Source organism: Heloderma suspectum, chromosome 2, assembly GCF_057233095.1.
Source record: "Heloderma suspectum isolate Gila_16-S chromosome 2, 16-S_ref, whole genome shotgun sequence".
Classification (NCBI taxonomy): Eukaryota; Metazoa; Chordata; class Lepidosauria; order Squamata; family Helodermatidae; genus Heloderma; species Heloderma suspectum.
The window spans coordinates 241,754,659-241,779,504 of record NC_139459.1 but is presented as its reverse complement, the minus strand read 5'-3'; the positions used below and the strand labels follow the sequence as shown (position 1 = coordinate 241,779,504).

The window sequence follows — 24,846 nt, the reverse complement described above, 5'->3', positions numbered from 1 at the left end:
CTCAAGCTGTACTTCTACATCTGAAGAAGGAAGTTTTTTTTTAATGAGCTGTCAGACTCCTTCTGACCTCATGGCGCTCTCTGACAACAACTATGATGTCCCAGCATACAATACATTTGTTATTAACTGTACTAATAATACTAATAATATGTTGCCTTTCAGTGGAGGCTTAAAAAAAAAAAAGAATATGAAAGCTTCTCATGTTAATTAATGAGTTAAGCCTCATAACCTCTCCTGAGAAAAGGGCAGACTCTTAAGCTTGTTTACATCTCCAGAAGGACATGCCTATCTTGGCTGTCAAAATTTTTTCAACAAGTAAGCTAAGCCATTCCATCTCTAAATACTCTTACATTTAAAAGCTCATAGTTAAATGCCTGACACATAAAAGCCAAGAGAAGGCCAGTTAATCCAGAAACAATGTGGTGTTCTCCATCCCCACCCCACTGCTCCACACCCCAAAATAGAGCTCACACACTCAAGCTGCAGAACATGAGTGAAAGAATGCTTGTACATAAAGACTGCAAATATTTCTATCAGGCTTTAAGCGGGGAACCATAGTGGCAATGCCAAATTGGTCAGCTGGCCCCTGTCACACCACTGTGTATACAGACCAAGGGTAGGACTTGACCAGTCAAAAAGATTTGGTCAGTTCACTGGTCAAATCTTGTCAAATAATGGACAAGTATTTTTAAAGTATTAAACAAGAAGAAAGTATTTTTAAAGTATTAAACAACAAGAAAGATACCGGTACTAATTACAAAAAAATTATAAAACAATGAAATTAGGTATTATTGTTTATTATAGGTTTCAACTATGTTAGGCAAGGTTTCTAGCTGCTCTGTTTGGCATTTATCCTGGAACACCAAGGTTAGACCATAGTTATTATTTTTTAAGGGGACTGATATAGAAGTAACAGCAGCTATTAAAAATAAATGTCAGGGCTGCATCCAGTCATTCTGCTAGTCATTCTGCTAATGCAAAGTTTCAACCTCTTGCAGAAATCCTGTTTTTATCCTTGCATGCGCATCAGATCCACTACTTTGATTCTGCTTGCACTAGCTCGTACACAACACATTATAGATGACACAGATTGGGTGAGATAGCTAATATTTTAGAAGACAGAAACAAAATTAAAAATGATTTTAGTAGGTTAGAAAACTGGGCAGAAAATAACAGAATGAAAAATAACAGAGACAAGTGCAAAGTTCTAAACTGAAGAAAGAAATCAAATGCACAGGTATAACATTGGGGATACCTAGCTTCGCAACAGTGTGAGTGAAAAGAATTTTGGTGCTGTGGCTGGAAAAAAGGCAAACTGATGTAATTTTAGGTTGCATCAATAGTTTCAAAATCACAGGAAGTAATAGTTCCACTGTGCTCTGTGCTGGTCAGATATCACCTGAAATATTGTGTCCAGTTCTGGACATCACACTTTAATAAGGATTCAGATAAACTGGAATCAGTTCAAAAAAGGGCAGCACAGATGGTCTGGGGACTGTAAAATAAGTTCTACAAGAAAAGATTGAAGTTACTGGGTATGTTTAGCCTTGAGAAGACTGAAGGGGGATAGTATAGCACTTTTCAAGTACCGAAACAGTTGTCACACGGAACAGTCTGTAACCTGTTCTCTATCACCCAAGACTGTAGGACATTAAATAGATTACAGAAAGGGAGATTTTGGCTGAACATCAGGAAAGTCCTCCTGAGGGTCAGTCAGTCAGACAATGGAACCAACTGCCTAAAGAGGTAGTGGGCACTCTGTCACAGGAGTTATTCAGCCATCTGTCAGGGATGCTTTAAAATGCATTTCTGTACTGAGCAGGGGTTGGGCTCAATGGCCTAAATGGCCCCTTCCAACTCTAAGATTCTATGATTCTGTTCTAAATAGAGGCACATGAGAGTGGAATTAGGGTGATTCCACCAGCCCTGAAGACCACCTCCATGAAGGTTCCTCCTCCCTCAACTGTCATCTCCAGCAGGCTATATTCAGGGAGATGAGAGGGGGAAGCAGGGCCATTCCACCAGCCCTGCTGAAAAACGTAATGTTTTTCCTCTTCCCTCTGTATTCCTTTTTCCTTGTGTCTTTTTCGATTGCCAGCCTGCAAGCAGAGACTGTCTTCTTTTACTGATTATTTGTAAGCCACTTCGGGAGGCTCTTTGGCTGTGGAGCAGGATTAAAAATACTCTAAACAAACAAACAAATAAATAAAAGCTCATGCCACTATAAGTTCCCTGGAAGCCTAGAGGTTAGTATCTGCCAATTGTCTGAAATTCACTGAAAAAAGAAACAAATATTTAAAAATATGCAAACCATTGTTGGCTGTGAAATGGATGGAAAAATATCCTTGCAGTGCTCAAGAATAGCCCTAATTTCTCTCGCTATTTAACTTACTTCTTTCTCTCCAGACTAAAGCATTGCTAATTACAGTAATGCACACTTAATTCAAAACAATATAAATAACACCAGGCAGGCATCAGAACTGGCTTTAGGATATTGTGCAATCTTTGACAAATATCCTTTCATAGAAAATCTATAATAGCTTTTGGGTAACCCTAATTTATGAGCCATTATGCCTTTGACTGGCATCTGCAAATGGCCCCCTATATAGGTTCTATAACAAAAGAGCTTAATACATTGAAGGCAATGATGTAAACTTGCACTGCAAAGCATAGTGCCATCACTTATAGCTCTCATGAAGAATCTCTCAAAAGCACTGAAGCCTTTAAACAGAAAATTGTTTCTCTGCTCAGTGTCAAATTACATTATCTAAATCTGAATATTAGGTATCAGGCTGCTCAACATTCACCTCAATAAAAATAGTTGTTTGGATTGTGACAAATTGACATGACTGAAGTGGAAAATGTGGATCTTTTCGAAAAAGTTAGTTTCAAACTGACAACAAGCAAACAGTTTGCTATTACAGTTTTATCATTAGGTACAAAACTTTATCTTTCATTATTTGCTTGTTGTCACTTTGAAATAGCATCTTAGTGGCATATTCACATAGCTTCATAAGAACATAAAGAGCCATGGTGGATCAGACCAAGGGTCCATCTAGTCCAGCATTCCGTTCGCACAGCTTCAGTTAAGATATGCCTGCTCTCCCATGGAAAAGCCTGCCAGCATTCCCAAGAGTTTGCAAAAACAAAATCAAGTGCTACATGGTTAGGGAGAAGTCCTGTTTACTTAATTTTATGTTAGCTAGGAGGAAAACATATATCTCTTTACTGACATAGTTCCTAAGAGTTTGCAAGACCTAAGATGTCTAGGGAGACATTATATATATATATAATTGCATCATTTTGTGTTAACAAGAGAAAAATGAGTGCAGAATAGGCAACTCTTCTTCCTAATAGATGTACAGCGTAGATCGTAAATGTCTAGTGAGGAGCCCCAATGCTGAGATTAATAAGCTGCCATGTTTCAAGGAAGACTACGAAAACTGCAAAATTAAAGTGCAGAAAACTGCAAAATTAAAGTGCAGTGCAACGTGAAAAGTCTGCTGCCAACTGGGAACAGAATGTCAGTGCAGTAAGGAAAGCCATAAAGCAAGACTTCAGGTGAAAGGCTTGAGTTGTTTCCCTGCTTCTCCTGATAAAAAAGTATAGACAGCAATAGTTGTGGACGGAGACTAATTCTAAAAGATATGGATATATTGGGAGTGGCTAACATACATTTACAAGGAAGACATACATTTACAAGAAATTAAGAACATTAAAAGCTTCTTACAGTTTAACATTCTTCTTAAAATGTCTTAAAGTTTAACAAAGTCATGCTATCTTTTTAATCTTAGAAAAGAGAGAGAGAAAATCAATCCTGGAATAACTTTCCAACTATCTTAGAAAGCTACGCTGCATGGTGAGAAAGTTTCTTGCTACCTTAAAACTTAACAGTGGCTTTATTCATGTCCACCCATTTCATCTAAAAATAATGCCACTGGCAACACATTTTTGTTTTGATTACTAGAGATTTCATAACTAAAAATAGTAAAAGAAAAGCTTCATAGCTTGTCATTCAACTGATATGAAAAATTAGTAGATACAAAAAGACGAAGAAGAGTGGAACTGAAAATGAACTTAGGTCACACATCGAAAGGCAATATTTCCCTGACAACTTAATGAATACTTATTGCTTCTGTGCTAATTGGCTTCCTCATTCACTTCAATAGAGAAGAGAATTTTGCATACACAACTATTTACATAGAGCTATTTTTTCCTTTGCAGGTAGGGAAGTTCTATTAGTTAACTACAGATCTCATGCCTCCAAAGAAGCAGTGCATTTAGGCAAGGAAGTATACTTTACCAAGTACACAAATTAATACTTTCCACTCCACCCCCCACAGCTCTAGACTGATACTTTGAATAAAGAAAAACTATGTGAAAAACTAATGAGAGAGAGAGAGGTGCAGAGAGTAGCCTGATAAATTTGGGAGCCTTGAAAAAATGTTTCCAGTTTTTTTCAACCAAAATGTTGCTAGTGATTTCTTATTTCAGCAATAATCCCATTAATGGGGTGGTGGTGTTAAAACTACTGATTTAAATATGGTATTTACTTTTGAGTGAAGTAAGCTTATGATCATAGCCCATTTACACCTCTAAAAATAAAAAGTCCAAAGATTCTATCATGGAAAGAATGAATTCAGCAAATGTCTCGAGGAAAAGGTATGTTACAAATGGGAGAATTAATCTTGAAGCTAAGTTCACAGCAACACATACAGGCAGTTATGCTATGTTCACAGACAATAGGCTAAAATTCAACTCTGCTCTGAGATAGTTGGATGCTTTATAACCCTTTGCAATCTAATTTTAGAAAATGGTAACACTGAGACACAGGCAGGTTCAGTGTGTCCAAATGGGATCAAAATTTCCATCAATGCAGTTCTCAGCAATAAGTGCCAGATACACTATTCCATCCAAGATTAAGCCACAAATTGTAGCTGACTTATTCTCAACACATTTGGCAGCAAAGTACAAGGCCTGGGCAGCTCGCCAAAACTTCCTTATACCTTACAACCTTTTTGAGTCAAAGAAATATGCTCTGGGGGATTCAGTAGCTGAGTCTACATTCATTTACTGGGCTGGTTCGCATAATCACCACAGCTCACCATGGCTTATTTAAGCTATGGTGGGTTGTGGCACATGCTGGTGACCATTTTGAATATTCAACCCCCAGCAGAGGGGTTACCATAGTTTGTTGTGTAGTCCAAACCCGGGTGGCAGGGTTAAATAACCCTCAAATAACCCTACAACAGAACATCGGCTATTTGATGGCTGTTTAACCTTCAACCAACCCCTGCTGCCTGGGTTCAGAAAACATGACAAACCATGGTAACGCCCCCTCACAAGGGTTATATATTCAAAATGGCCACTGGTACACACTGCAACCCACTGTGCCTTAAATAAGTCACAGTGGGCTGTGGTGATCGTGCAAACCCAGTCTCTGACTGTGATTGTCTCTGGCTTCTGATAGCTTTCCTTTTCCTTTGGCCTGTATTCTCACCTTCCCCCAAACTCTTAATTGACCATTTCCATAGGATGGCAGAAAAATGTTCAACAGAAGCTATTTCTGGGTTTTGGGGTGTTTCTTTGTTTTTTGGTAAGTCTCAGAACTACTCAACACCCCTGGAGTTCAGTGAGTAAGGAAAAAAAAAAACACTTTTGAGTTCCAGGAAGGCAAGGCTTAACTATGAATTCCTGGTTATTTTATTTCACTCCTGATGTTAATGTTCTTGAATGCCTTATCTATGATATTATCATATTAAAGGATATTAATGTCAAGAGTGAAAGAAAATAACCAGAACTTCATGGTTGAGCCTTGCAACAAATATTGTCCAGAACAAGTCATGGAAGCATAGCTTCAGATCCACCCATTAGTCCCTGGCCTTTAACTCACACTCTCCAAGTAGAGCCTTCCCAAAGAAGCACTGCAACAGCAGCAAGGCTTCAGGCCTTAGTGACTTATAAAGTCCCAGTTGCCTGGCTCCATACCTGAGTGTCTTATCCATTAGACTTTATGTTTGCCCATGCACAGATCCTATTTCCTCATTTCAGCTTCTGTCAGTACATCACTGTGCATGTTGCTATTTGGACTCTCCCTTTACTTGTGTTATTCAGCATCTGTGTGCACATCCACTGAGACCAACTGTATCAGTTGCTTGCTTACTTTGTACTTGCTTACTTTGGATCTTTTCACCTCCCTAATTCTTGCAGCCTCATACCATGTTCCTGCTGTTAGTTTGTTACCCTGACACTATTTTACAACACAATAATGGCCTTAGCTTATTGAGTGAAGACATCTATGTTACATCAGGCAAAGTTCTAGCCTGTTCAGACAATAATTTCATCATACATCAGCAAAGCATCAGCACATTCAGATAAATGGTTGCCACATCAAAAGGGTTTCACATAATGGAACTTCACTAGTTCATCTAAATCCACCCAAACAGTGCATATATGGGGGATAGTGGAAAGAATACATGTACTGCTAAGGATGTGAGGAGTTACCAGAAGGAGTATGTGGAACTGGGAGATAGAGTGGGAAGGATCTTGGCAGGAGGACCACTTGAGTTAGGGATTGTATGAAGAAGACATTTAAAAGTTATGACCCTTCTAGTTTTATGAAGAATTTCAATATTCTCTGCATTCATAAAGTCAGGCTCAACTTTAATAAAACAAGAAAAAAGAAAAAAATACAAAAATAATTGGGAAAACTATAGTATACCTTATGATTTTTTTTCTTTCTGTCACCAGTTAACAAACACAGCACCTTTTAAAACATTACTGTTTGCCCTACAGGCATCAAACTGACAGTGTGTACAAGAGGGATTTACAAGTGAGTCTCCACGCTGGATGAAATATAAATTAAAATTATAGTTCTGTCAAATCTTGAATCAGGGATTGTTTCTCCAGGTCTCCCAAAACGCCTAATTTCAAATTAGTCTGTTTATTACTTCAGGAAGGGCCAAATGCATAATTTATCAGTAATACTTAGTCAATATACCCTTATAACACTCTCCTGTGTTTTGGAATAAAATATGTGACTTAAATTCTATTTGTGGGGTACACAAGAGCTGTCTGATGAATAAATAGGTATTTAAATAAAGCAAAAGTTAACAAAGATATGCTTAATTGACCGACTCTTAGTAATTAAATGAGTAGTTTAGAAATGAAATACTTGATTATATTACTTCAGTTTTAATTCGTTAGAATGCACCAAAATAATTCTCTTTTTATTTAGGTATATTACTTTGCTTCTGCTTAATGTTTTCTTCACTAGCACATGTTCTTTCTATAGATACAGTTCAGCCAAAGTGAAGGACATTAACGTTGGTTAGCTATCCTGGAAATCTCAGTTAACCAGGCCCATTCATTGTCTCAGTGCCATTCAAAAACATGATGCCTTTAAAACAATTCCACCAAAAGTCAGCTTTTACTTGTTAGCCTACCTGGTCTCAAGTGGCACATTGCTATTAAGCACCCAGCTGTCCTGTAGCTGAACAGATTCAGGAGTGGTGGCCAGATCATTTGGTGCAGGAGCTGGCGCATGGATCTGGTTCCGCCGATTTGTTAGGGAATTCCTGTTGAGGGAGTTGGCAGAGGAGTGATGATGGGACAGAGTATGATTGTGCGGTGGTGGAAGAGGTGGTCTCAGAGTTGACTGGCTGTGATGATTTGAAGGGCCTAAAAGGGAAAAAGAGAAATAATAAATATCTCTGAATTCCCCAGTATTTTGGAAAATGGTCATGTCTAAGCTGTTTAACTCAAAACTACATTCCACTTACCAACTAAGCATGCTTAGGACTGCATGCTAAAGGAAACAAATAAACTTCAGCTCATTTGGAAATACACTATTTAAGAACAACAGTGGCCGTGTGTATATATAGGGGAGTATCCCACGGGGCCATTGCAGAAGCAGCCCCTCCCACCGATTCTGTCGTGCAACATACCACTGATTCCACTGCACAAGCAGGACCCACTGTTTGCGCAATAGAGATTTAGCACTCCCTATAGGAAGCCCCCAAATGAGCAGAAACGCTTGTTTCTAGATAGGGACAGGTCAGCAGCTCTCTCGAATGTGAGCTCCCTTATGTAATCTGCCCCATTCCAGAAACAAATGTTTTTGCTAATTTCCGGTTGCTCCAGGAAGTGCTAAGTATCTGTTGGGTTTTGCTTGAGGAACAGAACGGCGGGGACAGAATGGAATTGGCAGGGGTGAGTGTCCTGTTGGATACTGCCCAATGTATGTTATGTGAAAATTCCCTCTCCACATCAGCATCTGATTCTTCCTTTAATACTGACTCATAAATTACCAGAGCAGCATGGAAGCCATTTCCCTGAGATTTGGTCTAATGCTATTCCAGCAACAGCTGAAAACAAGTTATTATGAGGATTGGTCAAAGTATGCGGTCAAGTCCATTCCCAGAGGATTAGCAGTTCCAGAATTACAAGTAATGAAATCATTTGGATGAGCCATGTGGCAACCTGTCTACACATTACAAGAGCAGCCTGGGACCACATCATAAAGAAGCACCCCCCATACCACTCTGGTAATGTATGCATCAGAGATATTGGCCCAAAGACATAATCCGAAGGCATATTGATACAGTAATCTTGCTGAAACTAAACAGTGTTGGGTCTGTTCAGTAACAGGATAGGAGATTGCTTGGGAGCTCCATGACAGAAGAAACAGAGGATATAAATGTACTAAATAAAACACACAAAACCAAGTAGTGTACAAATAATCCTATCAAAATAAACAAGAACATTTATAAGTACATGGTCATGTGAACAAGAATGTGCTAGTTTATATCATTCTTCTAATAATAAAGAATGATGAGATAACTTGTTACATTTTCATATAATATTCCTACATTATTTTAGTGTTAAAAATGAATGGAAGCCAATATAAGAAAACAAACATAGTGGGCAAGTGAAATATTAATTGCATGTTTAATCATTATACTAATTTGTAATTTCTGGAGAATAATTAGAGAAAAGTAACATTAGCAAAATCATAATTATAATGATGCATGTTTGTTTTGAGAAACTTAAAAATAATTTTTTTATTTAATGAATCAAATAATGAAAGAAACATCAGTGAGGAAAGTGTTCACAGTTAGATTGCTCTATACCATGGAACAATTGACTATGACAGTGTGCATTCCAATTAATGGTAAGTTAATTTAAGACATAATTTTAAACTATGAGTATATAACTTGAATATTTAGTGGCTTCTTTAAAATGCTGAACAGCAGATCTGTGGTTCATAAGCACTGCAATAATTTGACAACATGAATAGTTAACTTTTGGAAAGTACAGTGCATCCAGGTAAATGTATGCATAATGGGGCTGGTGGAAGCTGACTTCCAGCTTTTCTCCTCCGCCCGGCTGCCCTCACATTCCCCGCAAATGAGTCAGAGGACCCTGCTAAATGGTGCTGTTTGTGGTAGAGGGGACTGAGAAGAAAATGGAGAATCCTTGAAATTGGGTGGCGGCAACCTCCATGCTGTGTCTCTCTTGCATGTGTATGAACCTCCATGTGTATTAAGTGTAACATTAACATTTTTTGTGATATAAACAACAGCCACAGGAAAGCCTGGGAAGCTGGGGGCTGTAGGGTGTAAGGAGGGACAATTTAACTCTTTCCATGTCATGATCCCAACAAATAATACCTCTCCGAAGCTGGTTATTTGTATTCAAGCCTCCATTGGCATCAATCGGAAGTTATTTTGAAATGCAGGTCAGGTCAAATTTTTGTAAGGGGCCACGGCTCACTGTGGGTTGTTTAAAACCGACTCAGGGTTTGCCATGTCATGCAAACCCAGCCACATAGGGATAAACAACCCTCGGTCTGTTGTAGGGTTATGTGAGGGTTGTTTAACCCTCGCATAACCCTTGGTGGCTGGGTTCGCACAATATAGCAACCCCTGAGCAGGGATCATAGAATTATAGAATCATAGAATAATAAAGTTGGAGGGGGCCTATAAGACCATCGAGTCCAACCCCCTGCTCAGTGAAGGAATCCAAGTCGCAGCATCCCTGACAGATGGCTGTCCAGCCTCATCTTGAATGCCTCCGGTGTGGGAGAGCCCACTACCTCCCTAGGTAATGAGTTCCATTGTCATATTGCTCTAACAGTCAGGACGTTTTTCCTGATGTTCAGCCGGAATCTGGCTTCCTGGAACTTGAGCCCACTATTCTGTGTCCTGCACTCTGGGATGATCGAGAAGAGATCCTCTGTGACAACCTTTCAAGTACTTGAAGAGCGCTATCCTATCTCCCCTCAGTCTTCTCTTCTCAAGGCTAAACATGCCCAGTTCTTTCAATCTCTCCTCATAGGGCTTTGTTTCCAGCCCCCTGATCACCTTCGTTGCCCTCCTCTGAACCCTCTCCAGTTTGTCTGCATCCTTCTTAAAGTGTGGTGCCCAGAACTGGACACAGTACTCAAGATAAGATTGCATATTGAAAATGTCACCCATGACCAGGATGCACCACAGCTCATTGTGGGTTAAACAACACCCAGTGAGCCCAGCGTGTTGTGCATGTTAACCTTCCTCTCCTCAGTCTCCCCAGTCCCAAAGTTGGTCCAGCTACCCAAGGCTGCTGTTTACCTAACAAAAAGCATGCATGTTAATTGCATTCACAGAATTCATGTGATGCTTAGTTTTGCCCTGATACCCTATACAAGCCACAAAATGGAGAAGAGTGCGAGCCTATCCACGCTTTAAGGTGTAGACCTAAAAGAAAGTAAATTGTGACTGTGACAAACAGGTGAAAAAACTTGGATAATACAGTAATTAGAGCCAGCATTTGTCTGAGGCTCCTTGTTGAGTGTACACTCTGTGGTAAAAACTGGGGATGCTGCTGTGAAATGGCCCAAAGTATGTTTACTCCCTGTTGCTTTCCTTCAGTCAGGAGAAAGCAAACTAAACATTTATAAGAGTGTATTATAAGAAGAACAGCTTTTGTTTTCAGTCTTCTTTGTATTTGCTAATATGACGAGCAAATAAATACCAACTCTATCAGCACCATCAGGGAAGGGCTCTCGAATATGTTATGATGACAGAGCTACCATGGTTCTCTAAATCATTTTGTGGACTTGACTTCTCAGTGCCAAAACAGATGAAGGAGATAAAGACAAAGATACCAGACAAATTGGTCTTTATAGTGGGACTAGTCACATATGGGATGTAGAAAGTTATCTTAGGTAGGGACATGCTTTGAGACAGCAAAATTAATGAAAAGCTATATTGTTTCTTAATGGGTTTGAAACTCCTCAACTTTCCTAGTACATGGTATTTTACAGTTTTTTAAAAATTATTTTTTTATTGCTTAATGTTAACACATTTCAGTTTTAACTACATGTCCACTCAGAGCAACCTGACTTGGAGAATGCAGGAATATAAAAACTAAATTAGAAGAAATTATATTTATATTATAAATATATTTATTATTAAATATATTATATTTATTTAATCTAAATTAGAAGACTATATATATATATATATGTAAAGGTAAAGGTGTCCCTAACCAGTCGTGTCCGACTCTAGGGTGTGGTGCTCATCTCCATTTCTAAGCTGAAGAGCCAGCGCTGTCCGAAGACACTTCCGTGGTCATGTGGCCGGCATGACTGAACACCGAGGTGCACGGAATGCTGTTACCTTTCCCGCCGAGGCGGTACCTATTTATCTACTTGCAATTTCTTGCTTTCGAACTGCTAGGGTGGCAGACGCTGGGACTGAAGACGGGAGCTCACTCCATCACGCAGCACTCGGGTCTCAAACCGGTCTGCAGTTCAGCGTCTTAACCACTAAGCCACTGCGGCCCAGTGTGTATGTGTGTGTGTGTGTGTGTATATATATATGTACATATATATATATATATATATATATATATATTATATACTGTGTGTGTGTGTGTGTGTATATATATATATTTATGTTCTGTAACGTTTAAGTAATTTGTGTGTCATCTCTGAGATTATAAGGTAACTGAGTAGACCTGAGGTCTATCTTAGTGTCAAAGGCCTGTGTACGAGTAGTGCTTGGTGACAGATTCTGAAGGGGGAGACACTATTGCTTTTAATATTTACCTGGATTGAGGTAATTTTGATTGGTCTAGGAAACATCACACCCTGATTGGCTGGGGGTCATAGCTAGCTGGAAAAGGTCAGTTGGGAAATGACAGTTGACAGTTAATTGAGAGCTGACAGTTGGTTGGTGGTCAAAGAGAGTCTGTTGATTGGTGGTGTGTAAGAGAAGAACTAGAGAAAGCTGAGGAGAAGTTGGATAGCTGATGCCTGAAAATTAAGCTATTCAATCCTTCCCTGTGTGACAACCATAAGTTGCTGGTAAAGATCAGGAGTAGGGAGAAGCCCCAGCACAAGCTCTCTTGCACCCTACAGCAGGAAATAACATGGGTCACATCACGCCCCGCCTCCTGCCACCTCTGCTACATCGGGCCCGTTGTTTCTACATTGCAACCCCTGCCCTGTGCCCCCTTACCCTTGCTGTCTTGCTGGCTCTATGGAGAGCCACACAGCTGGAAAAAGTAGCTGCCCAGATCTCACAAAGGCTTTCCTGGGTCTTGCAGGGGCCACACAGTCACTTCTTCGGCTGTGCATCTCTCAACAAGAGAGCAGAGGGCTGGTGGCTGCTCCAGAGAGCCCTGAAGGCCACTGTCTCACTGAGGCAAATGCCACAGCAGGATAGTGGCTGAGCAGGGCTCTCTAAAGCACACGTTGGAGGAGGTGGGGCAGTGGCAGCCCCTTCTGGCAGGGGCGAGATGGGAGTGGTGCAATTTGACACTCTTCTCACTCCTAGGGATGTACGAATCCCTTACCTTGCTCCGCTGAGGGGCATCCGCGGTGGGGGGGATGCGCTCCGTCCCTCCCCCCAGAATCCTGCCTGGCTTGCTACGCTCCGTGGCCAAGCCGCAGAGCCGCCGGCCGGCTCTGGCCACCTGCAGCCAGACATCCGGCCGCTGGGCAGCCCTGCAGGGACGCAAATGGTGGCTGTCGTAGCCGCCGCCATTTGCATCCCTGTATTGAGCCGTGATAGGCTATGTAAATATTTATGTAGCCTATCACGGTAGGGGGGAAAACCCCAGTGTACGCAAATGGCGGTGGCTACCACCATTTGCGTACGCTGGTTCCCCCCCCCCCCGCCATGATAGGCTACGTAAGTATTTACGTAGCCTATCATGGCAGGGGGAAAAAAAACCCAGCATATGCAAATGGCGGTAGCCGTATGCTGGGGTTTCCCCCCCCGCCGTGATAGGTTACGTAAATACTTACGTAGCCTATCACGGCCTCCGCAGGGACGCAAATGGCATCCCTGCATTAGCTGTGATAGGCTACGTAAGTATTTATGTAGCCTATCACGGCTTGAAGAGGAGGAAGTGAATGGCGGCCGCAGGATGGCCGCCATTCGCAAAGCAGCATGGACGGCAGCAGGTAAGTGCTCCGTTTCGCGCGCCTTTCGTGGGGTGGGGGCGGCGGGGACTTCATCCTACGCGCCTTTCATGGGGGGAGCGGGGGCTTCGTTCCGCGACGGATTTCGGGGGGCTGAATGCACTGGCATTCGGCCTCACCGAGATCCATCGCGGAATTCTCTGACATCCCTACTCACTCTGCTACCTGATGTGGGCACCTCATTCTGCTTCATGGATTGGCCGACCCTGGTAGGGAGCAGTGGCTATGATATTATTTCATGTGGCTGCCCTGTGTTAATATCTTACCAGACAAAGGTTACACAAGCAGGTATTAAAAACCAGATACACTTAGGGTTGGCGGAGAATTTCTCCCCGAAACTTCGGGGGGCCGAGCGCCAACGTGTTCGGCCCCCCTAACAAATTTCGGGGAGAAATTCTCCGCCCCCCCCCGGGACGGGACTTACCTTTGGCGAATGTCCCTCCCGGCGGTGGGTCCGGCCGGCGGTTCGGCGGGTGTTCGCCCGGGGCGGGAGCGGCAGCCGGTCTTTCGACCGGCTGCTGCCGCCGCCATTCCAATCAAAGAAAAAAAAACAAAAACGCCCCCGTGATAGGCTACGTGACGATTAACGTAGGCTATCACGGCTAGATTTGCAAAGTCAGCCGTGATAGGCTACGTAAATCGTCACGTAGCCTATCACGGGTGACTTAAAAAAAAAAAGCGCGTACGGATAATGGCAGCCCCCATAGGGAGCCGCCATTCGCGTTCCTTATTTGGTCGCTGTAGTCTACGTAAAGATTTATGTAGACTACGGCGAAAATAAGGGCAACGCTATTTGCATTGCCCTTATTTTCGCCGTAGTCTACGTAAATCTTTATGTAGACTACAGCGACCAAATAAGGAACACGAATGGCGGCTCCCTATGGGGGCCGCCATTAGCGTAAGCGCTAATTTTTTTTTTAAGTCACCCGTGATAGGCTACGTGACGATTAACATAGCCTATCACGGCTGACTTTGCAGATCTAGCCATGATAGGCTACGTTAATCGTCACATAGCCTATCACGGGGGCGTTGTTTTTTTTTTTTAAAAAAACTTTTTAGTTCGCGGCCGGGCGAGGCGAGGCGCCTCCTCCCTGGCCTGAATTTCGGCCGGGCGAGGCGGGAAGCCTCCCCCCCCCCGGCCTGAACTTCGCGGGGGGAGCAGCGAAGCGCCTCCCCCCCACCGCGAACAAGCTTCGAGGACAGGTAAGTGACTTTCGTCCATCCCCAGATACACTGTCCAAGAAGCCACTAATATAACAGAAGGAGCTTTGGTGACAGAGAAGGACTATACCCAAGAGCTGGATGACATTGTGATTGCATGGCTGGGGTGGAAATTTAGGGAATTTGGCTAGAGATTTAAAAAAGTCACTATGAGGCTTGTATCAGTAACAGTGTTTATTGAGTCCTTAAGAATTGTCAATAAGCATTCTTTTGAAAACCCCAAAATAAACATCTGTCTTCCCTCATGTACAAAATACTCCTTTAATAAAGCAACTTGTTTAATAGTTCAAACTATCTCTAGTGTTGGTGCTCATGTCACGCTTATGCCTACTAAGTACCAAGCTACTAAGAGTTTTTAAAGTATTATAAGATAATTGGTGGCAGTGGTAAAGGGTCAATTTGTGGAACTCTGAGTTATAGTGGCAGGGAGTTCCTTAGGATCTGAATTATAAACATTTCTAAAAAAATAATCTCAACACATTCCTTTAAAGAGAAGAAAAATGGGAATAGGAAGTGTTTTTCCCCATACTCGCCTAAGAAAGCTAGGATAAGAAGGTACAGGAAGTGTTTAAAATGGATACATTTCTACTACTCTAACAAATTTGTTGGAAGGAACACATTCAATGTCATTTTCCTAACATGTTCATAATGTCTTTAAAGGAGAGACAGTCATTATTTCATTATTTTTCTAAAAAGATCATTCAGCTCTCCTTTTTTTGGACCTCCTTACATTAAAATTCTTCCATGCATTGGTGGTTGTTTATTTATTTTTTGTTTATTTATTTATTAAATTTATTAATCACCCATCTGGCTGGTCACCCAGCCACTCTGGGCGATGTACAACATATAATTCTACAATAAAAACATTTTCTAAAATACCCTAACCCACCCCAAATGCCTGCCTGAACAACCACGTTTTTAATGCACGGCGGAAGCTCATTAAAGAGTGGGCATGACGGAGTTCCTTAGGGAGGGAGTTCCACAGAGTTCTAAAGGTAAGTGAGATTAGTCACTCAGATCCTACTGGAAAACTGTTGTAGAAGTTCAAATCAGCAGCACTAAGAAACCCAGTGCTGTTGCAAAGAATCGCTATTTTTCTAATACTTTTTATAAATCTACCTTTCAGTTCAGTCTGGGTTATAATGGCCTTGTTTTCTTGACCCTAAAGAATGAGATACAGAAAGTTAGCTACAATGGAGCTAATGTTGGGGGTGGGGAGGGGGGCACATAGGGAAGCATGCAAGCATTTGAGATTTTAAAATCCCTTATTAAGACTGCAAGAATTACAAAACATTACAAACTCTTACTAACAAAAAGGTCCAACCAAAGTTATTTCTTGCTTCATTTGTACCCCTCTGATGAAACAGAGCATCCTAAACACTCCCCCCACTCCCAACAAACAAACAAACAAACAAACAGGCTAATGCCTCCCATGCTTCCCATCACTGGTTTGGATCCATTCTGGTTGGATCCAGTATTTGCCTCCCACAGATGGAAGGGGTCTTTCTGCCCATGGGAGGTTTCTGATCTTGCAGAGCATTTTCTCTGGCAGAATAAGGGAAGTGGAGATCTTGCCCATTTTCCCCTCCCCCTGTGGCTCCCTATGCGCCTGAGGGATGGTGGTGCTAGAAGCTACAGAGGGAGGGGTAAAATCAGCAAAAATCACCTCCTCTGCTTTCTGCTGCAAGGGCGCATTTTGAGCAGAACACCACTCTGGGAGTGCTACCACCAGCAGAAGGAAACTCTATTAAACCCATAATAATTAGAACTAGTTGAATTTGCCTTTTAGAAATGGACACCTGTGCAATGCTTAATTTGAATAGTAAAAAAGAAGGAAATGTGTTATTTCACTTTGAAAGGGTGTGATGATGTCTAATTTTAATGTAATAACAGGGTTATTTTTAGACAAAGAAACAGTGAATATATAGGATGCAAGTAAGAGAAAGTGTCTCAAAATTAGACAACAGAGAGTGCTTAAGAGGAGAGACAGCTAAGGCTGGAAAACTAGTTATAGGGGGAAGGAAGATGCCTGATATGCCACAAAAGCAGGGATGGAGAGAATGCTTCATTGCCATCTCAAACCATTATGTCCAATATTGAACATCTCATCTTTCTTTACAAGTGGTTCCTGTCCTTGTATACACTCTATAGCCACTGACAGTAACGTTTGCCTTTTTGTACTATTCCTCACTTTCCTTTACTCCCCACATTCAGTCAGGTCAAGACATTTCCCCCTGCAAAACACAGCAAAACTACAGCCCTTGATCAGTCCCTTTGAGAAAACAAAACAAAACAAAACTCCAGTTCATGGTTCTGTCAGCTCCTGCCTTGAGTAGTGAAACCATCTCCTCTCTGGCCCTCTATTGTCATCCCTTAGCCCACTCACATTTATCTAGATCTCGTCTGGCAAAATAATTCATCTTATATCCCTCCTTAAATCAATACATTGCCCTCTAACCTGTATACAGATCAATGTCAGGCATTGCATTATGGGAGATATAAGATAGTGGCTGCCCAGTGCTGATCAGAGCTGAGTAACCACTTGGATCCAATCCAAAATCGGCAGCACTGTGTGCTGAGGTGAGTAACTGGCAGCCGTAGTGCTGGGCAGTGGCAATGCCAGACATAGGGCCAATAGTAGCAGGGCTGCAGGGTCCAGAGTGGGCATAAGCCCCAGTAGGCTCTGCCGTGGTGACCGTAGCCCAACAGCTGCCCAAATATACCAGCTGACCCTAGGCCTAGTTTTGGACACCGTGTGCCCTGGAGCACTGGCTTATGTTGGACACTGATAGATGTAGAACTCTTGACTATCCTAGAAGTTGGTAACCGAGCAAGTATCCACCTTATCAAGGGAGGTCTTAAGCAAAGATCCAGGCAGACCACTCCATGAACATTATCAAGTCAGTAGGTTAGGTGGGTCCCCATATCTCAGTATGAAGTTCCTTCATCTCAGGAGAAAGTGGAACAGAGCCTGTAGCGATGGTTAGGCACCTCAAAAGAGAATAGGCTAAGAGGGCCCATGAAGCAAACCACCCTGGACTTGAATTCAAAAATTACAAGTTATCCTACCATAGAAACTCCAGTTGCATCCTTTAGATACCCCAGATCTCTTTTACGTTTGAGCCTCCATAAAATTCTGTAATTATATAAACTGGCTCCTCTACTGGAACTGCAACCTACTAATTTCTATCAACAGAAACAGGAAAGTAACTTTCCACATCATTTGTATTTCTGCATTGTTGTACATATATTTTTATTATTTAACTTGCATGCCAAGTATCTGTTCAGTGTTCTTTTTTACTTTAAGCTAAGCATTTACAAAATAAAGAGGAGGTAATACTGTTTGAGATTATTCCACTTCACTGGTGTTTATTTTCATTTTCTTTATCCATGTAGAGAGGTAGTGTTTGGCACATGTCCAAGAGCAGGGCACAAAACCAAATTCCGAATTTTCTAAAGCAATATGCGGAAGGAGGGCAGCACATTGGAAAGACAATTTATTTGAATGCACTTAATGTCTACTTTCACCCTAAGAAGATACCTGCTCCCCTCCCCATGGGTTAAGTTTCTCTACTTAATATTTTTTATCTTCTATCCAGTTAATCCTCCAGCAAAGGAGATCGTTACCTTGTTGTGGTGCTGGAGCTTGAGCACCTCAATGATGTCATGAGCTAAACTGTGAAGGGACACCCAAGACGGGAAGGTCATGGCAGAGAGGTCAGACTAAATACGATCCCTGGGGAAGGAAACGGCAACCCACCCCAGTATTCTTGCCCTGAAAACTAAATGGATCAGTACAACCAGAGATATGTTGGTATACCATCGGAAGATGGGATTCCCAGGTCGGAAGATGGTCAAAATGCTACTGGGGAAGAACAGAGGATAAGTTCAACTAGCCCCAGATGTGATGACGCAGCTAGCTCAAAGCTGAAAGGACGGCTAGCAGCCGATGGTGCTGGTGGTGAACGACGAATCTGATGTTCTAAAGATCAACACACCACAGGAACCTGGAATGTAAGATCTATGAGCCAAGGCAAATTGGATGTGGTTATTGGGGAGATGTCAAGATTAAATATAGACATTTTGGGTGTCAGTGAACTGAAATGGACTGGAATGGGCCACTTCACATCAAATGGCCACCAGATCTACTACTGTGGACAAGAGGACCACAGAAGAAATGGAGTAGCCTTCATAATTAATAATAAAGTGGCTAAAGCAGTGCTTGGATACAATCCAAAACATGACAGAATGATCTCAATTCGAATTCAGGGTAAGCCATTTAACATCACAGTGATCCAAATATACGCCCCAACCACAGATGCTGAAGAAGCAGAAGTAGATGAGTTCTATGAGGATCTGCAGCACTTACTGGATAGTACGGCAAACAAAGATGTTACTTTCATTACAGGAGACTGGAATGCTAAGGTGGGTAGTCAAACGACACCTGGAATTACAGGCAAGCATGGTCTGGGAGAACAAAATGAAGCAGGGCATAGGCTGATAGAATTTTGCCAAGACAACTCACTGTGCATAACAAACACTCTCTTCCAACAACCTAAGAGATGACTTTATACATGGACTTCACCAGACGGTCGACACCGAAATCAGATTGACTACATCCTTTGTAGCCAAAGGTGGCGGACATCTATGCAGTCGGTAAAAACAAGACCTGGAGCTGATGGTAGTTCAGATCACAAACTTCTTATTGCACAATTTAGAATCAGACTAAAGAGAATAAGGAAGAACCACAGATCAGTTAGATATGAGCTCACAAATATTCCTCATGAATATACAGTGGAGGTGAAGAATAGATTGAAGGGACTAGATTTAGTAGATAGGGTCCCGGAAGAACTATGGACAGAAGTTCGCAACATTGTTCAGGAGGCGGCAACAACAACAAAAAAGAAAACCAAGAAGGCAAGATGGCTGTCTGCTGAGACACTGGAAGCAGCCCAAGAAAGAAGGAAAGCAAAAGGCAACAGTGAGAGGGGAAGATATGCCCAATTAAATGCAAAATTCCAGAGGTTAGCCAGAAGAGATAAGGAATTATTTTTAAACAAGCAATGCGCGGAAGCGGAAGAAGATAAAAGAATAGGAAGGACAAGAGACCTCTTCCAGAAAATTAGAAGCATCAGAGGTAAATTCCAGGCAAAAATGGGTATGATCAAAAACAAAGATGGCAAGGACCTAACAGAAGCGGAAGAGATCAAGAAAAGGTGGCAAGAATATACAGAAGACCTGTATAGGAAGGATAATAATATCGGGGATAGATTTGACGGTGTGGTCAGTGAGCTAGAGCCAGACATCCTGAAGAGTAAGGTTGAATGGGCCTTAAGAAGCATTGCTAATAACAAGGCAGCAGGAGATGACGGTATCCCAGCTGAACTGTTTAAAATCTTGCAAGATGATGCTGTCAAGGTGATGCATGCCATATGCCAGCAAATTTGGAAAACACAAGAATGGCCAACAGATTGGAAAAAATCAACCTATATCCCCATACCAAAAAAGGGAAGCACCAAAGAACGTTCAAACTATCAAACAGTCGCACTTATTTCACATGCCAGTAAGGTAATGCTCAAGATCTTGCAAGGTAGACTCCAGCAATTCATGGAACGAGAATTGCCAGATGTACAAGCTGGGTTTAGAAAAGGCAGAGGAACTAGAGACCAAATTGCCAATATCCGCTGGATAATGCAGAAAGCCAGGGAGTTTCAGAAAAACATCTATTTCTGTTTTATTTACTATTCTAAAGCCTTTGACTGTGTGAATCATAACAAATTGTGGCAAGTTGTTGGTGGTATGAGGATACCAAGTCATCTTGTCTGCCTCCTGAGGAATCTGTATAACGACCAAGTAGCAATGGTAAGAACAGACCATGGAACAACGGACTGGTTTAAGATTGGGAAAGGAGTACGGCAGGGTTGTATACTCTCACCCTACCTATTCAACCTGTACGCAGAACACATCATGTGACGTGCTGGGCTTGATGAAGCCAAGGTTGGAGTTAAAATTGCTGGAAGAAACATTAACAATCTCAGATATGCAGATGATACCACTTTGATGGCTGAAAGTGAGGAGGAGCTGAGGAACCTTCTGACAAAGGTGAAAGAAGAAAGTGCAAAAGCTGGGTTGCAGTTAAACCTCAAAAAACCAAGATTATGGCAACCAGCTTGATTGATAACTTGCAAATAGAGGGAGAAAACGTGGAGGCAGTGGCAGACTTTGTCTTTCTAGGTGCAAAGATTACTGCAGACGCTGACTGCAGCCAGGAAATCAGAAGACGATTACTTCTTGGGAGGACAGCAATGACAAATCTTGATAAAATAGTGAAGAGCAGAGACATCACACTGACAACAAAGGTACGCATAGTGAAAGCAATGGTCTTCCCCGTAGTAACCTATGGCTGCGAGAGCTGGACCATAAGGAAGGCTGAGCGAAGGAAGATAGATGCTTTTGAACTGTGGTGCTGGAGGAAAATTCTGAGAGTGCCTTGGACTGCAAGAAGGTCAAACCAGTCCATACTCCAGGAAATAAAGCCAGACTGCTCACTTGAGGGAATGATATTAAGGGCAAAACTGAAGTACTCTGGCCACATAATGAGAAGACAGGATACCCTGGAGAAGATGCTGATGCTAGGGAAAGTGGAAGGCAAAAGGAAGAGGGGCCGACCAAGGGCAAGATGGATGGATGATATTCTGGACGGACTCGACCTTGGGGGAGCTGGGGGTGGCGATGGCCGACAGGAAGCTCTGGCGTGGGCTGGTCCATGAAGTCACGAAGAGTTGGAAGCGATTGACTGAATAAACAACAAAATCCAGTTAATCAGGGACTCCTTTTTAAGTAATCAATTTTGAATCAGTTAATCCAACCAATTAATTAACTAACAGTGCAATCTTATACAAGTCTACTCAAAAGCAAGTCCTGCTGAGTTCAGTGGAGCCTCTTTCCAAGTAAGTGGGTATAGGATTGCAGCCTAAGTGTCACAAACCTAGCTCTTCACCCAATAAATCTATTTTGGTGGATGATAAATGCAAATTTATGTAAATCATTAGGAAATCTGGTCAACGTATTTCCCATCTAATGTATTCTGCCCATATTCCCAAAATAGCTTTCATTCTATGCAGTAATAATGTTATTTTATCTCCACGGCCATACAAAATTGTATATATAGGTGTGAGCTAATGGACACAATGACTTACTGGATTAAAATGATGAAGTATGTCTTAGCTTTATTACTTCAGAAAGCATAAATAAATAATAGCCCTGATTCAAGAAACAATTAGTAGGATGCAATCCTATTGAGAAAGACAGTCGCCTCCGACTTCCTCTGAAGTTGGAGGCAACTGCCTATCCAATGCAGAGCAGCTGAAGCACGGAGGACAGGATTCCCTCCATGCTCCATGCTCCGGCTGCCCTGCAGGTTTAGATGTCTGATTTTTAGATGTCTGATTAGATGTCTGATTTTGGGCATCTAAGCATGGCTTTGGGGAGGGGGTGGGAATGGGGCTGGAGACCGCATAGGAAGCTGTCTAGAACATCTTCCACAGTCTCCTCCTTTCCCCGCCCTGGGAATGCACCCTTTTCACCCACTCCATGCTCCGTGTTACAAGCACGGACAGGCATGGAGGGGCAGCTGCCGCGGTTTTCTCAGTCCTGGTGGGGGGGGGGCACGGTTTCCTGGCCATGAGCTCGTAGCGCTGTCTTCGAGCTTGGAGCTGGGTGGAAACTGAGCCCAGAGAGCCTCAGAGCAGTTCGGATTCGGAGGAGGAACAGCTATCCGTGGGAGAGGGGCCAGCTCATCCCTCCCAGGCTCAGCACCTGGCAGAGATTCCTCCTGCCAGCATTCCTAAGATAGATAGCGACCCTGGCAGTGAGGGAATGCGGGAGGGGGGCTTCTTAGATGCTCGCGCAGACACAAAGAGCGATGAGCGATGGAGGGCTCAGAAAGGAGGCGTAGCACCTGTTTGGCACACAAGCAACGGCTGCCTCCCATGGACCCAAGGGAAAGAGGGAGGATCTCTCCCTAGCCCATAAGTTCTGGGTCTTCAAGTGACTCTCTTTCAAACGGGGATCAACTGACTACTTGAAGCTTAGGCCACCCTGCTGTTCCTTGCTTTAGTCGCTGGTGATTAGCATCTGAAAGAGTCATTAAATTGTAAAAGGATTAAAGCTTTGAAAAGAAATCCTTTCGTCTGTGTCTTGAGTTGGCTATTGGAATTTACTGGGAGAGGCCGCCAGAGGCAGAGCGTTCCTGACACTGGGAAAACAGAAAATCCTATCTCCCCCAGATGCTGTCTAGGGGACACAGGATTGGTCTTTAAAACAATTTAAGGTAAAACCACTAAAAACATATTTAATGTTTCTTTGATTACATATAAGGGGAGAATCAAATATTTACTAATGGTTTGTATTTTGCTTTCCAATTTTTTTAAATTAAAAAGATCTAATATTTAACAGATTTTCTCATTTTATTTTCAGTATGAATTGTCTTCCTCCAGATTATGGCACTATAGCCACAAAATTTGAAAGTGGCTTAAAATCATTGTTAAATAGCAAGGTAGTTACTTGTTACTGAATTAAGGAAATGCTGATTAATAACGAACATTATTATCATTGTGGATAAAAACCACAACAGCTTCCATTCATTCCTCCAGGAATGCATTCAAAGACACATTTCATTTAGACTGTAAGTTTCTGCCCGTATAATCAGTTTCCCGTTGTAGCTCTGTTTTCATCTTGTATCTTCTTAAATATTTGTTATTTGTTATTTTTAATTTTAGGTTAGCAACTCTGAAAAGATTTGCCCTGATAAAGCATGGTATAAATCTTTTAAATAAAATAAATATTATACTGTTTACAATGCAACTGTAAACATTTGTTGTTTATTCGTTCAGTCGCTTGCGACTCTTCGTGACTTCATGGACCAGCCCATGCCAGAGCTTCCTGTCGGCCATCGCCACCCCCAGCTCCCCCAAGGTCGAGTCTGTCACCTCTAGAATATCATCCATCCATCTTGCCCTTGGTCGGCCCCTCTTCCTTTTGCCTTCCACTTTCCCTAGCATCAGCATCTTCTCCAGGGTATCCTGTCTTCTCATTATGTGGCCAAAGTACTTCAGTTTTGCCTTAAATATCATTCCCTCAAGTGAACAGTCTGTCTTTATTTCCATGAGTATGGAAGAAGGTTTGATCTTCTTGCAGTCCAAGGCACCCTCAGAATTTTCCTCCAGCACCACAGTTCAAAAGCATCTATCTTCCTTCGCTCAGCCTTCCTTATGGTCCAGCTCTTGCAGCCATAGGTTACTATGGGGAATACCATTGCTGACGCATCTGCAGTAATCTTTGCACCCAGAAATACAAAGTCTGTCACTGCCTCCACGTTTTCTCCCTCTATTTGCCAGTTATCAATCAAGCTGGTTGCCATAATCTTGGTTTTTTGAGGTTTAACTGCAACCCAGCTTTTGCATGTTCTTCTTTCACCTTTGTCTGAAGTTTCCTCAGCTCCTCCTCGCTTTCAGCCATCAAAGTGGTATCATCTGCATATTGGAGATTGTTAATGTTTCTTCCAGCAATTTTAACTCCAACCTTGGCTTCATCAAGCCCAGCAAGTCACATGATGTGTTCTGCGTACAGGTTGAATAGGTAGGGTGAGAGTATACAACCCTGCCGTACTCCTTTCCCAATCTTAAACCAGTCCGTTGTTCTGTGGCCTGTTCTTACCGTTGCTACTTGGTTGTTATACAGATTCCTCAAGAGGCAGACAAGATGATTTGGTATCCTCATACCATCAAGAACTTGCCACAGTTTGTTATGATCCACACAGTCAAAGGATTTAGAATAGCCAATAAAACAGAAATAGATATTTTTCTGAAACTCCCTGGCTTTCTGCATTATCCAGCAGATGTTGGCAATTTGGTCTCTAGTTCCTCTGCCCTTTCTAAACCCAGCTTGTACATCTGGCAATTCTCGTTCCATGAATTGCTGGAGTCTACCTTGCAAGATCTTGAGCATTACATGTGTTATTTCAAATAACTGCCACTATTCAACAGTTTGAACATTCTTTAGTGTTTCCCTTTTTTGGTATGGGAATATAAGTTGATTTTTTCCAATCTGATGGCCATTCTTGTGTTTTCCAAATTTGCTGGCATATGGCATGC

The 24,846-nt window shown here is 42.1% G+C and overlaps 1 protein-coding gene across 1 annotated transcript in view; it reads right to left on the bottom strand.

Annotated features, from left to right (window-relative positions):
- The window catches only part of TENM2 (teneurin transmembrane protein 2), a 1,208,485-nt gene that overhangs the window by 329,088 nt on the left and 854,551 nt on the right, over positions 1-24,846 (bottom strand). Inside the window, exon 4 of the mRNA XM_084838625.1 lies at positions 7,446-7,680. Coding sequence (XP_084694751.1) covers positions 7,446-7,680 — 235 coding nt within the window. The remainder of the gene's footprint in view (positions 1-7,445; positions 7,681-24,846) is intronic.